The following is a 12,943-nucleotide window of genomic DNA, read 5'->3' as shown; positions in this document are numbered from 1 at the left end:
TACCAACACACACAGCAATCAATGCATTTGTGACTGGAAAGTACACACAATGAGGATCTGGCCCAGAAGATGCCAACTGGTGTAAACCAACATTGCTATAGAGCTGTGCCGATTTATAACAGCTGAGGATCTGGTCCCTAAGCCCAACACTTAAAAAAATGCTGAGGTCGGCAAATAGAAGCAATCTTTCAAATATTTCAGTGACCCTACATCCAGCAATGCCCCCTAACATACACAGCCTCCACTAAACGCTGACTTCATCAAATATCGGTACACATTAAGGCCCATTGTATGCATGGTCTGAAAACCTTGTGCAAGCGGTTGTACTTTGGTATTCACCTTCAATCTGAAATGTCCTTGGAAACATACCCAGACTCTGTTTGCGATGTCAGATACTGAGGGTGGGGGAAAACTGCTGTGCCAGGACAAGGGAGGGGAAGTTCTGAAACAGTTTAATATGATAAATTATACTCCAAGAGAGCTCTCAGCCAGTGTAAACGCAGCTCCCTCTGCAATTTGCGACTCTGTAACATCTGTCGGATTTGATGGATGAAACCTTGTCACAATATCACAATCTAGCCTCTTGGCTGAGGCATTCCACTGTCCATGAACCAGGACTGGCATTTTGGCCCTGATCCTGAAAGCTGTCCCATGCAGGTATATCCCTTCGCTCTTGTGGAAGGGCACTGGTGCTAATGGGGTCTCTCACAGAGGCAAGACTCCACTCCATGAAGAGCAGCTAGCTCCATCGCTGTCTCTTTACAAATAAATCCATTCTATTTCAAAGACATTAGAACAGACTTTTTTTTAAAACACGTATTTAAGTACTGTTTTGTAAAGTGAACCGAGCACTCGTGATGTGTGCTGGATTGACAGCCCCAGAGATGGACAGAGAGATCCAGTGCAGACAGCAGCTTCATCCATGCTGACCTGTAGGAGCCTCCTCCAGAGACAAGATCAGGTTTCCCGTTCTTAGCCTCTCCTCCAAGACTGCCAATTAGGGATAGGATTTTCAAGGCTTAAGGGAGTCAGACGCCCAGCTTCTGTTGATGGTCAAGGAAAGCTAAGCATCTAAGTCATTAGACCCCTTTAAATACCCCAGCCTCGGGTGCCAGTTTGTCCCAGCGTTTTTTGTCCTGCAGACATGTGGTGGTCATAGTCCAGGATTCTAGTTTCCAAGTTCACCCTAGATGGGCTAAGGAACAACTTTGGAATGTTTTTCTAAATTTTAAAACTCACTTTAAAATAACAGAGAGCATTTCAACTCTGTGGCGAAACCTGGCTCCCATAAGGGCAAGCTATCAGTTGTTTAGCCTGAGGAAAAACAGGCAATGACCTCATAAAACAGTCTAAACTACTGTTTATCCCTTAAATGACAGTAAAAATTTGGCTGCAAACTTGAACATTCTAGGATCTGCTCTTACACTAGAGTTGTGGGGAATTCCTTTCTCCAATCCCCATCAGCATACTGATGAGAGAACGGAAAGCATTTAAGAGATTCCCCCTACCAATTCCTGGTCTTAAAAAGCTTATTTAGAAAGTGGCCTAGTTCTGCTCCAGCACCATAAATCTGCTTCAATTTATGGTAGACATCACCAAAAAAAAAAAAAACAAAAAAAACCCCACACAGTCTCTGAAGATTGCTTTCTACATTCTTCCTTCTGATCGAGTTTTTCCTAACGATTTCCCACATATATTTATTTATAATTAGTATTACCATAGCACCTCGGAGCCCTTATTAAGGACCACAAGCCCTTCTGCCCTCCACAGATTAATCTTGTTTTGTTATTTTCTACACCGACGCATCAGTTCTGAACATTTACGACTTGTCCTTCCTGCTTGGACGTAAGGGGACAAGCTTCTACGGAGAGCTCAGGTCTTAGTTAGGTAGCTAAATAAGTGGCAGGATTTTCAAAGGAATCCAGAATTATTGGAGCTCAGCACCAGTGAAAGTCTGAGGTTGGTTTAAAAATAATAATAAAATATTGGGATGCTAAAGAGAACAGACACATCTGAAAGAAGACTGGCATTGCTCAGTTCTGTGTAAAGGCAGGTATTTGAGTGAAATACCAGTATGTACAGCTAGACTAAGCAACCACTGAGGGGGGAAGCACGTAAGACCATGTAACCATCTGTAAGTATTTGAAGGCATCAATAACTAGTAGGAAGATAATTATTTATGGTGGAAAATTGCTGTGCCTGCTAGGGCCCTGCTGTAGGGTTATGGTCCAAATTTGAAGTTGTTTGAGCATTTTATGGTTCTTATAACTTTTCTTGCACAGACCCCAGGTTCAAACTATGGCTCTGATTCTCCCCAAACTGAGATCAGGATTGACTTCTGCTAGTGTCTGCCACCCACTGCCCCTTGGCAGAAACAATATTTTAGAAGTTATTCAGGGTAGAAGATGGATCTACAAAGGACTTCAGCCAAGAGCTATGTTGTCACTCTAAGAAGGCAGAGTCACGGTTGTGGGGTATTTAGAACCAGAGGGGTTGACAAAGGAGTGTTACAAGAATATGATGTTCTACGAGCGTAAATACAGAGTATTATTTGATTGGACTAAGCAGCTGAACAAGTGACATAGGGAACAGACAAGGAGCCTAGAAGATCTAATGGGAAGAGACTCAAGCCCAAAGATTCCATGCTATCCCTTTTTAAGTTACATGAAGCCCCCATTTAGTGAAGTACTTAAACACATGCTTAACTTTAAGCATTCAAGTGATCCGATTGACTTTAATGGGTCTGCTCCTGCCCCTGAAGTTGGGCACCTGCTCAATTGAGTCGGAAGAGACACTCCTCCTCCCTTTCCCATGGTGCTCCTGGGACTCAGGCCCCTAATTTCAACAGGAAGTTGCTGCTAGCAGGGTGTTCACGGTGAGGGGTTCATTGAGTCTGGAACTCAGCCCTTCTCTTGATCTGACAGAGCCGCAACTTTGATCTTTCAGGAACAAGCCAACTTTACTTTAAGTTGGCAGTGAGATAAGAGGGGTGGTTTTTGTAGAGCTGAACGGATGAGTTCACAGCCCTGATTTATGAAAAATGTGACTAGAATGAGAAGGACACGTTTCCTAAGAGCACCCAGATTTCAGGCATCCCCACTTGAGATGCCTGGGGTCTGATTTTCAAAAAGGTGCTGGGCTGCACCTGAAGTCACTGGGCGCTGCGGATGCTCAGCAACTCTCAAAAAAATCAGGCCCACTGTGTCTATGCTGGGCACCCAACAACAGAGAGACCCAAACACAAGAGCCAGTTTTGGAAAGGCAGCTACATGTTAAACAAATGCCAAATTCCAGCTCAACACAAACAGCACGGCATTGGCTTTGCTTAAAATCCTTTCCTTGGTTTTCTCTGTTGAAACCACCATGTTACAAAGATTTTTCTAAACCTGCACCATTCCGTGTCATCACCGACGCTGCTGTTTCCCGAGGCCTGCAGAACTGATACGTTTCAGTTGGCTGTGCAGCTCACTGCAGTCTAAGTGAAGGACATGCACGCAGAGAGGTTCTTTTCCAGAAGACAGACCTCAAGCTAAAGTTCTGCTTAGGATTCTGATGCTGACATGAGCTCCTCTCAGAGAAGATGCTAGGATGAACATCTTTAAAACTAGGCTGATTATTTCCAGAGTCCATGATGCAGCGATTCAGGGGATATCATGATTGGGCACAAAGACTAAGATTTACAGATTGAAGGCCTGTGGTCCTGTTCATTTTTGGAAGTCCTCTGCTACATCCAATCAGTTGGAGAGACTTGAATACAGGCATTTTGCCCAGAAGCTAATACACTATTACTTGCAGGATACACACGGAGATAAATACAGCATTTGGACTGAATAACTAAGATAGAGGGGAAATCAGCAATGGGAACAAAACAGATGAGTGGCGCTGTGTATGGTATTTCAGAATTATTTCTTACACTAAACAAACGGTTTTGTTTTTAATACTATCCATTGTTTGAAAAACTCTCCTAGAAAGCTGAAAGAATAAAGAGGCGCTCGATTGCTCAGGGATACAAAACCTTTTGTCATTAAGTTACTGCTCAGTGTCTAGCTGGGGTGACTGGAGGTTGCTCACATGGACTGATCACGGTGGTTCTCAGTCCCGTCCCTGCATCATAAGAACCATGATCACAATCGGCCCCTTTCGTGGCAGTCTTGGCTGGAAAGCCCTGGCCCCTGGAAACTGAACCCCCCGCTGTTACCTCCGATAGTGGTTGAAGGTACCTACCATCTCCAAGGCAGGACTGAGCCACAGCGGGGAAGGGATAGGGAGAGCAAGTTTTGCCAAGGAGTCTACAAGTCTCCAGCACACTGCTCAGAGCACCTAGCCAATCTTCCGTCAACACCAATCAGCTCTGATTCATGCATTTCCCAATGTGGCCAGTCTGCTAAAACTCCTCTGTCCCGCCAGCCGATCATTAACTGTGCAGAAGTGTCCAAGCCCAATTATTTTTAAGCAGTCAGAATTGGAGGGCAAATACATATTTCATCCTTTTGCCTTGATTCTCAATCTGAAGCAGGCATATCAAGAGAAATGGCAATGGAATGACATGTGCAGGGCTTCTTAGCCATGTTATCATCAACCAGAGGGTAAGACGCTCAGATATACAACCTCCATACCATTCTACTGAGGTCACTGACACTCTATTTTCTTTTCCTCTCCTTATCTTCCAGGGCAAGCAGCAAGCTACAGTCCTATGTGGGAATCTCAAGCTAAATTTTCCTTTGGTATATGCTGAATGAACATTTGAACTTTTCATCCACTCACAAAAGGATCCAAGCACCCTAATTTCTTCCACATGATCAATGTGTCTCAATCCTTACATGCGGCACAGTCCCCTACAGGGTAGCCAAGTATCTGTGGTCTAGTCAGTCTCTGGCCAGTCTGTTGGGACTGTCCTCAACTGCAGCAGTTCTAGCGACGCAGGCACCTTTCCACTGGGAATTCAGTTGAGCCACCAAAATCATTTTCTGTGGGCCACTAAATAGCCAGGTTAGTTCACTTCAGAAGTAACATGGCACCCACATACCAGTGTAAAAGGCGTGGCATAAGAACATTTTTAGCCAGCAGCTAAGGAAGACATACTAGCTATTTACAGTTTGAGCTGTTTGCTCACACTATGCCAAGAACGTATCAGGCATCTTAGAATGGAACAATTTAAAGATAATTTTTTAATCTATTATATATATACACACACACACATTATATAATTTCTGTGATATGCGGGTAGTCAGACTAGATGATGCTAATGTCCCCTTCTGGCCTTAACCAAAACAATTTCCTCACGTTGGGGAGAAGAAAAACCAAAATCTAGTATCTTTCCCTTCTGTAGCTCCTACTATCTGAACTGTGTTTCACGCACGGATCTTGAACACAGTTCTTTTGTGCCTTGCCTATACCCTTTCATTTCTTTTTCTGCTATTATTTAGCTCGGTAACTGTATTTTGCAAAGGATTTTGGGACAGCTTCACTGACTATATAAAATTGCATTAACTCTTCAGCTACACTGCAAGGAAAGGGCAATTGCATTTACCTGAACTTTGTCATAAATGGTTATTCAGTACCTTGGTGTTTTTCTCTTCCTCATGCAGCACCAAGTGCTTTGCAGATTTGTAGCAAGATCCAAACATATGCAATTCACCTGTGGGAATGCAGGATCCTGCTGGGTCCTATCACCTTTCCCTAGAGCCACGGCATTAGCTAACTGCTATTACTTTATAGTCTAGCCTATTTATTTCACGTTATACATGCATGTTCAATGCTGTAGTTGTTTTCCTACCCCTTAATACCCTGATGTGCTCTGTCTGGCAAAATTCATTCATATGGAGAGAGACACCACAGAAGTACGTTTTGCCCTTTAATTGAGAGCCAACTATCTTCGAGGTAGAAGAGCAATGGGTGATCTAACCCAGTGTCTTGGCCAGCCTGCAACACAGGTGAGTATTTTTTGCCTACTTAAAAGTTCTCCTCTAGTTTTAGTTGGTTATGGTATTATTCACTTCCTGTTTTAAACTGCCGTGCAGCGTCACTTCACATTGCTAAAACTGAGGCCATGTTCACCCAAGAGGAGGTTGCATGGGGGAAAGGGGGCAGCGGCAAGGGTTAAATAAGCCCCATATACATCTTGCATCTCATATAGCTTGCATCCTGCATGGTTAACAGTACTGATCCTGTGATCCGTGACAATTTTGTATGCATAAAGGGCAACAGGACCCATCTCCAAGGCTCCAGGCCTGCAAACACATACACATGGTTAACTTTAAGCACAAGCAGGCTGATTCATTTTCATAGCACTACTCATGTGTTCACGTCAACGGGAATTGACTTTAAGCATGGGCAGGATCGGGGCCTACATTTGTAATGTGCCCTTGGATCATTTCTATTAAAAGGGTGTCCTGACCCCAATCAATATTTCAGACCTGTACAATTCTGCGGAAATCTTAGCCTGCAGTGCACTCTCAGAAAGGCTGAGCACCAAAGGCCTGAGATGAGTTGAACCTTTTTAATTAATATTGCAGGCATTCCTTATTCAAACCTAAACGGACCACAGCAGAAATGGCACAGGTGCCTCCCATTCAGCGTAGCCTTTACTACAGGCATTCTTCTGGAACAAAAAACCCATTAGAACCAGAAAGAAAAATCTGTCAAGAGAGTCCAGCTTAAAGGAAGATGCCAGTTCATGATGGACTAAGTTGCACAGCTTATGAGTCTTTTTCCTCTAATAAGTTCACTGCTCTCAGGTAGCCATTAGAAAATGTTTCCCTACACAAAGCTATCGTCAACCAACGCAGGACAGACTGTATTCATTTAAAGGATATGGGTCACAGGATTCTTAAAGAGAATCAACCAGTTTATTCCTGTGTCCAACACGGATGAGATTAGATAGGACTTTCCCTTCCCTTGCTTAGTGCATTTACCTTATAACTTTGATGTACAGCATATAGCTAAAAAGTTTCATTCTTTCATATGATACGAAGCCAGATTTAATATTAACATGGAAAACATTTCAAAAGTTTCTTTTAACCGTACGCTGGGATTCCAGGTTGTGGGATTAAAATTTACTTTGACGATGACATTGGAAGCCAGTTTTGGGGAAGTCTGAAAAAGTACAGTTTCCTAGTTTACAATTCTGATGTGACGAGGGGTAACGAGCTTACATTCCTTCAGCACCTTTCACTCCCCAAAAGACAGTACTGCTCCACCAACATAGCTGAATCAAGATTCGACTCCATTCCTGGAACAAAACTAAACCCTTGAACACTCCAATGTTTAGCCCAGCTGAGGTAAGTCTTCACTAGGAAAACAGACGTGATCATAACTCAAGTTAGCTAATATGAGGCAAAATCCTAATGAAGACAAGACAGTCTGCAGTTTCACATGAGTTTGCAAGCCAAGGTAAACCCCAGGCTCCTCCATAAGTCTAACTTCACCCACTAACTTGAGCGAAAACTACAGACTGCCTTGTCTTCACAAGGATTTTACCCAAATACAAGGACTTAGAGGGATGCAGATTCTATCCTCACTACACATGTTAACTGTGTTGTCACCAATGCAAGGGGCAATCGTATTGTACCCTTGACTTGGTTATAGAGGTAGTATCAATGAGGCCAACATTTTATACCGACCGCTCTGTGTATTTGACTTGCGTAGTGCTGATCACACTCTCAGCACTAAAAGAATTAGTGCACCAGGATCATTTAATCCATCTCTAAAATGCAGTCAAACCCATGGCGACGCATGGCCACCATTTAACAGTGCACTGTAACCCTAAACAATAGCTCGGGATGGGAAGTTAGCAGTAACCTTTAGCGTACTCTGGATGAGTTCAAAGTGCTTTACAAGAGTGGAGAAATGTTAAGTGAAGGAAAGCTCTACACCCCGCCCCCCCCAACATAAATGAAACTGCAGGGATTTGGTATCTTCAGACTACAACTGGGGGATGATCAAGATGCCAGGGTCAGTCACCTATCCCTGACAAAAAGGACCATGAGATTTTTGACGACATTAACTGATCAGGATCACAGAAGACCCGAGAGAGGGGCAAGCTGCAGACTCATTGTAATGTGGGCCATTACGGGGAAGAATGTTTTTAAAAAGCATATGGCAGCAGTTCGCTTCACTGCAGATATTTAACTTGGAATTCTGAAAAGCCTTCCTGATTTCTCTCTCGTGCTGGATTTAATCAAGATGAGTTATCCAGTTACCTTAAAATAAAAACATATCCGCTGGGCTGCAGCTGCAACATGACTTGCACCTGCAGCATACAGCAGAGAGCGTGATTTGAAATGGCAGTCAGGGAACATGGTTTATTTCCCGCCCCCCCGCCCCCCCAAGTGAAACCAGGCCACATTCAGCGAATGGTGGCTTGCACAGCAGTTATGCTACAGAAGCTATGGAAACATTACTACTGAGCTCCAACATGCGTTAACACTGTCTGTGGCTGTCAGTGAACAGCCAGCCTTCACGTGACACCCTGGGAGGAGAACAGCTCCAGCCATGTATAAACACGGTTTGTTTCAAGGATTGCTTGCCTTTCTCTTGCTCTTTTTTTGGTGAAGAAGGCAGAGATGGGAATAGAGGATTTTAAAATATTTTTTATATATAGTCGATCACAACAATGCTGCTGTGGAATAGAGGACAATTCACAGCTACATTGAAGATCAGCACAACACCAAGATCTGTTGTCTCACTGACATTCTGGAAGATTTACCTGAGTCCTGTCCATGCAGTAAGCACCAATGGAAGTTGTACTCTTGCTTCAAAAGGAGGAAATGGCCTCACACTTTTCAGCAGCATGGTACTCCGGGTATAAAGGATTACCTCCTCGCCCCACTATGTAAGCAATTTTTATTTTAAGCTGGCGTTATCCTAATATAAGGATCACACCAAAACAGCACAAAAACTTCCCATTTTACGAGGGGAAACTGGCAGAGAGAGGGGAAGTTACTTGCCTGAGGTCTCTCAGAGAAAGTTATTGGTAGAGCTGGGAACAGAAGTCTTGACTCTCAGTCTTTAGTTCTCAGCCTTAGGCCATGTCTGCGCTACAGCAAGACACCTAGGATGCTGCAGCTGGGTCACTGCAGCAGGGCAGCACAGACTACAGCAAGGGAAGGGGGGGTTCCCATCAAAGCAGGGAATCTACCTCTAAGACACAGTAGCTCAGGCAACGGGAAAATCCTTCCATCGACTCAGCCTCATCTACACCAGGGCTTACGTCAACCTAACCACGGTGCTCACGGCATGATGTCCTTCACAGCTCTGAACAAAGCAGGTAGGTCGACCTAAGTTTTGGGTGTAGACCAGGCCCCAAGTCACTGGTTTGAGCTATCTCCCTCTATCTGGAGGCAAACAGGTCCATGTACTTCTACTGGATAATTCAGAGCTCTGAAAGCAAGTCCTAATGTAGCCCTTTACAAACAGTAACCCATCACCCCATGAGACCAATGTTTGCCACATTTTACAGATGGAGAAACTGAGGGATGAAGAAAGGAAGTGACTTGCCCAAGGACACAAAGGAAATCAGTATCAGAGCATCATTAGAACTAAGTTGTTCTCCTCCCAATTTCATGCTCCTTAAAGAAAGTTTGCCTCAACCAGAGATTGCAAAACACAGGCTGATTCATGATGACTGGCCTTCAGAAGAGTGCAAGAGTCCTACTTCAGAAATATGACATGACAAGGCACGTCAGGGCCTTCCTTAGTGGTTGCCTGGGACTCTGACGGGAGATCTCTTGCTTGAGAACTTGAGGAGGTGACTGAAAGAGCAGAGTGGGCCCCTAACTCAAGCAGGTTCCCATCAGTTAGGTGTGTGACCAGAAGACGGAGAGATAAAGAGGTTGTCACCCCTGTAGTGGAGAGGTTGAAAAGGTGAACCGATTCATTGGTTTGGCAGGTACAAGTCCTGAACATATTATTACCCAGACTTTATAAATAGTATCTCACATTTCTGGAGTATGTATCATCCTCAAGAATACCTGAAATGCAGCCACCTGCAGGGTGGAAGACAGAAAATGTTCAAGAGCACAACATAGTGTCCACAAACAGAGAGGGAGAGGACAGGTTCCCAGGACAATGCAACCCTGATCCCAATTAGGGTTCTGGGTGCTACTAATTATAATAAAAGCCAGGTCAAACCATTAACCTTACAAAGAGTCCAGAAGCTCTAATGCCCAGGCAGAGCAAAACTGAAGACTCTGATTTAGAAATAAAGGGGCCAGGGTAGGACATATACATCAAAGCAAAAGAAAAGAAAAAAAAAGGAGCCAATGCTAAGATGTTTACACGGTGAACAATCGAACAACAACGCGACATGTAAATGCATGGACATACTAGGCCTGGAGTTTTAGTTCCAATACCAAAATATGCACTAATGGCATCAGGAAATCCTGAATCCCAGTCACGGAAAAGAATTGGTCGTGAGCAATTTAGGGCAGCGTTTCTTTACAACAAAGGACAGTTGAAACATGGGAGTGAAAACTGCATAAGTCAGCAACAGAGGCAAGTAGTATAAAGAGGGAACCAAATATGATTTGGGAGGGGGAGTGAGAGAAGAGAAATCACCAGAATGCAGGGCTACTAGCTACACTTGAGGGGCCGTAGGGTGGGTTTGGAAGCAGAGAGATACATGATTGATTTGCATTTCTGATGGACAAGGGTAAGTCTCAACAGGACTATATGCAGTTGCAGAGGTGTGAGCTACCCGTGACACAAGCTAGAGAAATCTTCGAAATCATCAGTCACGTCATTTATGAATGATTTTTAAAGAAAAAAAAAAAAGAAAAAAAAATCCTTGAGGCCCCCTCTCACCTCCCTTCACGGTGCAGAGGGAAAGAACAATAGCGCAGCATTACCTTGTTTACCTAAATGTCAGAGGGATGCTGAATCAGTCTGGATAACTGAAGGGTGCCCCCCCATCTACGAAATCCCCAGGAACTGGAGGACATCACCCTGTTTCGGAGTCCAGATCACTGAGATTTTGCTGCAGCACACTGGTCTTCATTAGTTTCTTTCTTCTGAGAATCGTAAGGCGCATCACAAACTTTAAGATCCTCACAATCTTCCTATACCTGCTCTCTCAGAAGGTAGGTAGGTATTATCCTAATTTTACAGATAGGGAAACTTAGGCATTGGGGGTGGGGGGCGCAGACCCCTTTAGCAAAGAATCTCCAGACATTCCCATATATCAGGCAAAAAAGGTATTACATGCCTGGTCTGATCTAGTCAAGCTGCACTGCCTGTTCCTCTCCTCAGATAGCCTTACGCTCCCCAACAACACCTCCTAGGACAAGAGGTCTCCAAGATACGATCTGTGACATCACTAGAATATCAGCAGCACAACACCGACACCCTTTGACTCTAACCACTTTGGATCTAAATGGAGAGACCACAGACTGGACTTGACTCTGCCACGCTATCACAGAACTGCTGGTGTTAGCTGTGATACGGCCCCGGACTATATCGCACACGTCAACCTCAAAGAGATACGGGACTATTTTACTAAGATATGCACACCCAGAGATGGTATTCAAAAGGAGAACCATTTTCCTAGGGCATGATGGAGAAGCTCCCTTGCTTGTGGTCCTACTGATCCTCTGTCCAGGGAACTGAAATTTGCCCTTCTCACCATGAGAATTGGAAGTCCTCCCTCCATGCGGGGGACTAGACTAGATGACCTCTCAACATCCCTTCCAGTCCTACAAGTCTATGCCACTGGGTACCTGTCTCTCTCCCCCAGCGGCTCTCTCTCAAGAGTAGGGAGAATGGGTGCCCTTGCTTTCTAGAAGACCCGGGCCACTGTGAAGGGTGAACTGGGGTTTACCGCCACTCTCAGTGGGGCTTAACCTTTCCTGTGTTCTCAAAGGGAACCCCCCTCTCTCCATGGGGATGGTTGGGATTAGCTCCCGCCCGCCCCCCCCCCCCCCTTTAGTGGCTCCTCTCATCAGGGAAGCTTGAGGTTTAACCTCTCAGCCTCTCCAACCCTAAAGCGGGGAGGGGGGATTAGCACCTTGTGCCTTCATCTCTTTGAAGGACAATCTGGGGCTGAACGAGGACGTCCCCTTCCAGTTCTATGCTGTGCAGGTTAGAGGGCTCAACTGGAGGGACCCTCAACCACCCCCACCCCACCAAGAGATGTGCTGGGGTTTAACCCCCCCTTCCTCTTGCCCCCACCACCTCAGGTAGGAGAGGGAAGAAGGAGCCTATCCCTTAAACTGGTCTTAACCCTCAGGCCTCCCACCCCTTCAGGGAATATGCTGGGGTTTAACCCCCAAGGAATATTGAGGTTTAGCCTCATACACGCCCTCGTTCTCAGGAAAAGGCAGGTGTAGGGTTTAAACCTCACCCCCGCCCGGGCCCCCTTCTTCCCTGGGTGACATGTTGGGGTTTAACCCCCCTTTCTCACGCGGGGGGCTCGGGGTTCAACCCCTCCTGCCTGCGCCCCCCCATCCCCGAGGACAAGGATTTAATGTTAAACTCCAGCAGCTTCCCCAGCCAGAGGGGGGTAAACACCCCCCCACCTCAAGGGGGAGGAGAATTGGGGTTTAACCCCCCTTCCCACTAGCCTCCCACGGGGGGAGGGGACCGGGGTTTGACCCCCCCGCCCGGGCCCCGCCCTCGGGGGATCTGGGGGTTCCCGCCCCCCCCGGGGGCTGGCCCCGCCCCTTACCGGCAGCTTGGGGCTGACCTCCCCCTTGCAGCTGTGGCAGAAGAAGCGATGCTGGGACACGGCGGCCGCTGCCGAGGCCTCCGCCATCTTCTCTCTCCCCCTCCCCCGGGCTCCCTGCCTGCCGTCAGTCCTCCGTGGGGGAACGCCGAGACTAGAGCCCGCGCGGACAGAGCGACCAGCAGGCCCCTCTAGCCGCCCACTTCCGTCTACTCGCTTGTGCTCCGCCGGGAGGGGGCCGGGAGACTCAGTCCTCCACCAGGCTAGCGAGACGGGAGGACTGCA

At 46.0% G+C, this 12,943-nt stretch overlaps 1 protein-coding gene across 1 annotated transcript in view; it reads right to left on the bottom strand.

Moving 5' to 3' along the window:
* Window positions 1-12,864, bottom strand: part of RNF115 (ring finger protein 115) — a 39,039-nt gene extending 26,175 nt beyond the window's left edge. Inside the window, exon 1 of the mRNA XM_032792177.2 lies at window positions 12,662-12,864. Within this exon, the coding sequence (XP_032648068.1) occupies window positions 12,662-12,748 (87 nt within the window). The 5' untranslated portion in view covers window positions 12,749-12,864. The remainder of the gene's footprint in view (window positions 1-12,661) is intronic.
* Between the last annotated feature and the right edge of the window lie 79 nt (window positions 12,865-12,943).

The sequence above is a fragment of the Chelonoidis abingdonii genome, chromosome 11, assembly GCF_003597395.2.
Source record: "Chelonoidis abingdonii isolate Lonesome George chromosome 11, CheloAbing_2.0, whole genome shotgun sequence".
Taxonomy (NCBI): domain Eukaryota; kingdom Metazoa; phylum Chordata; order Testudines; family Testudinidae; genus Chelonoidis; species Chelonoidis abingdonii.
Note: the sequence above shows the minus strand (reverse complement) of the source record. Positions and strands in the feature narration are given on the sequence as shown.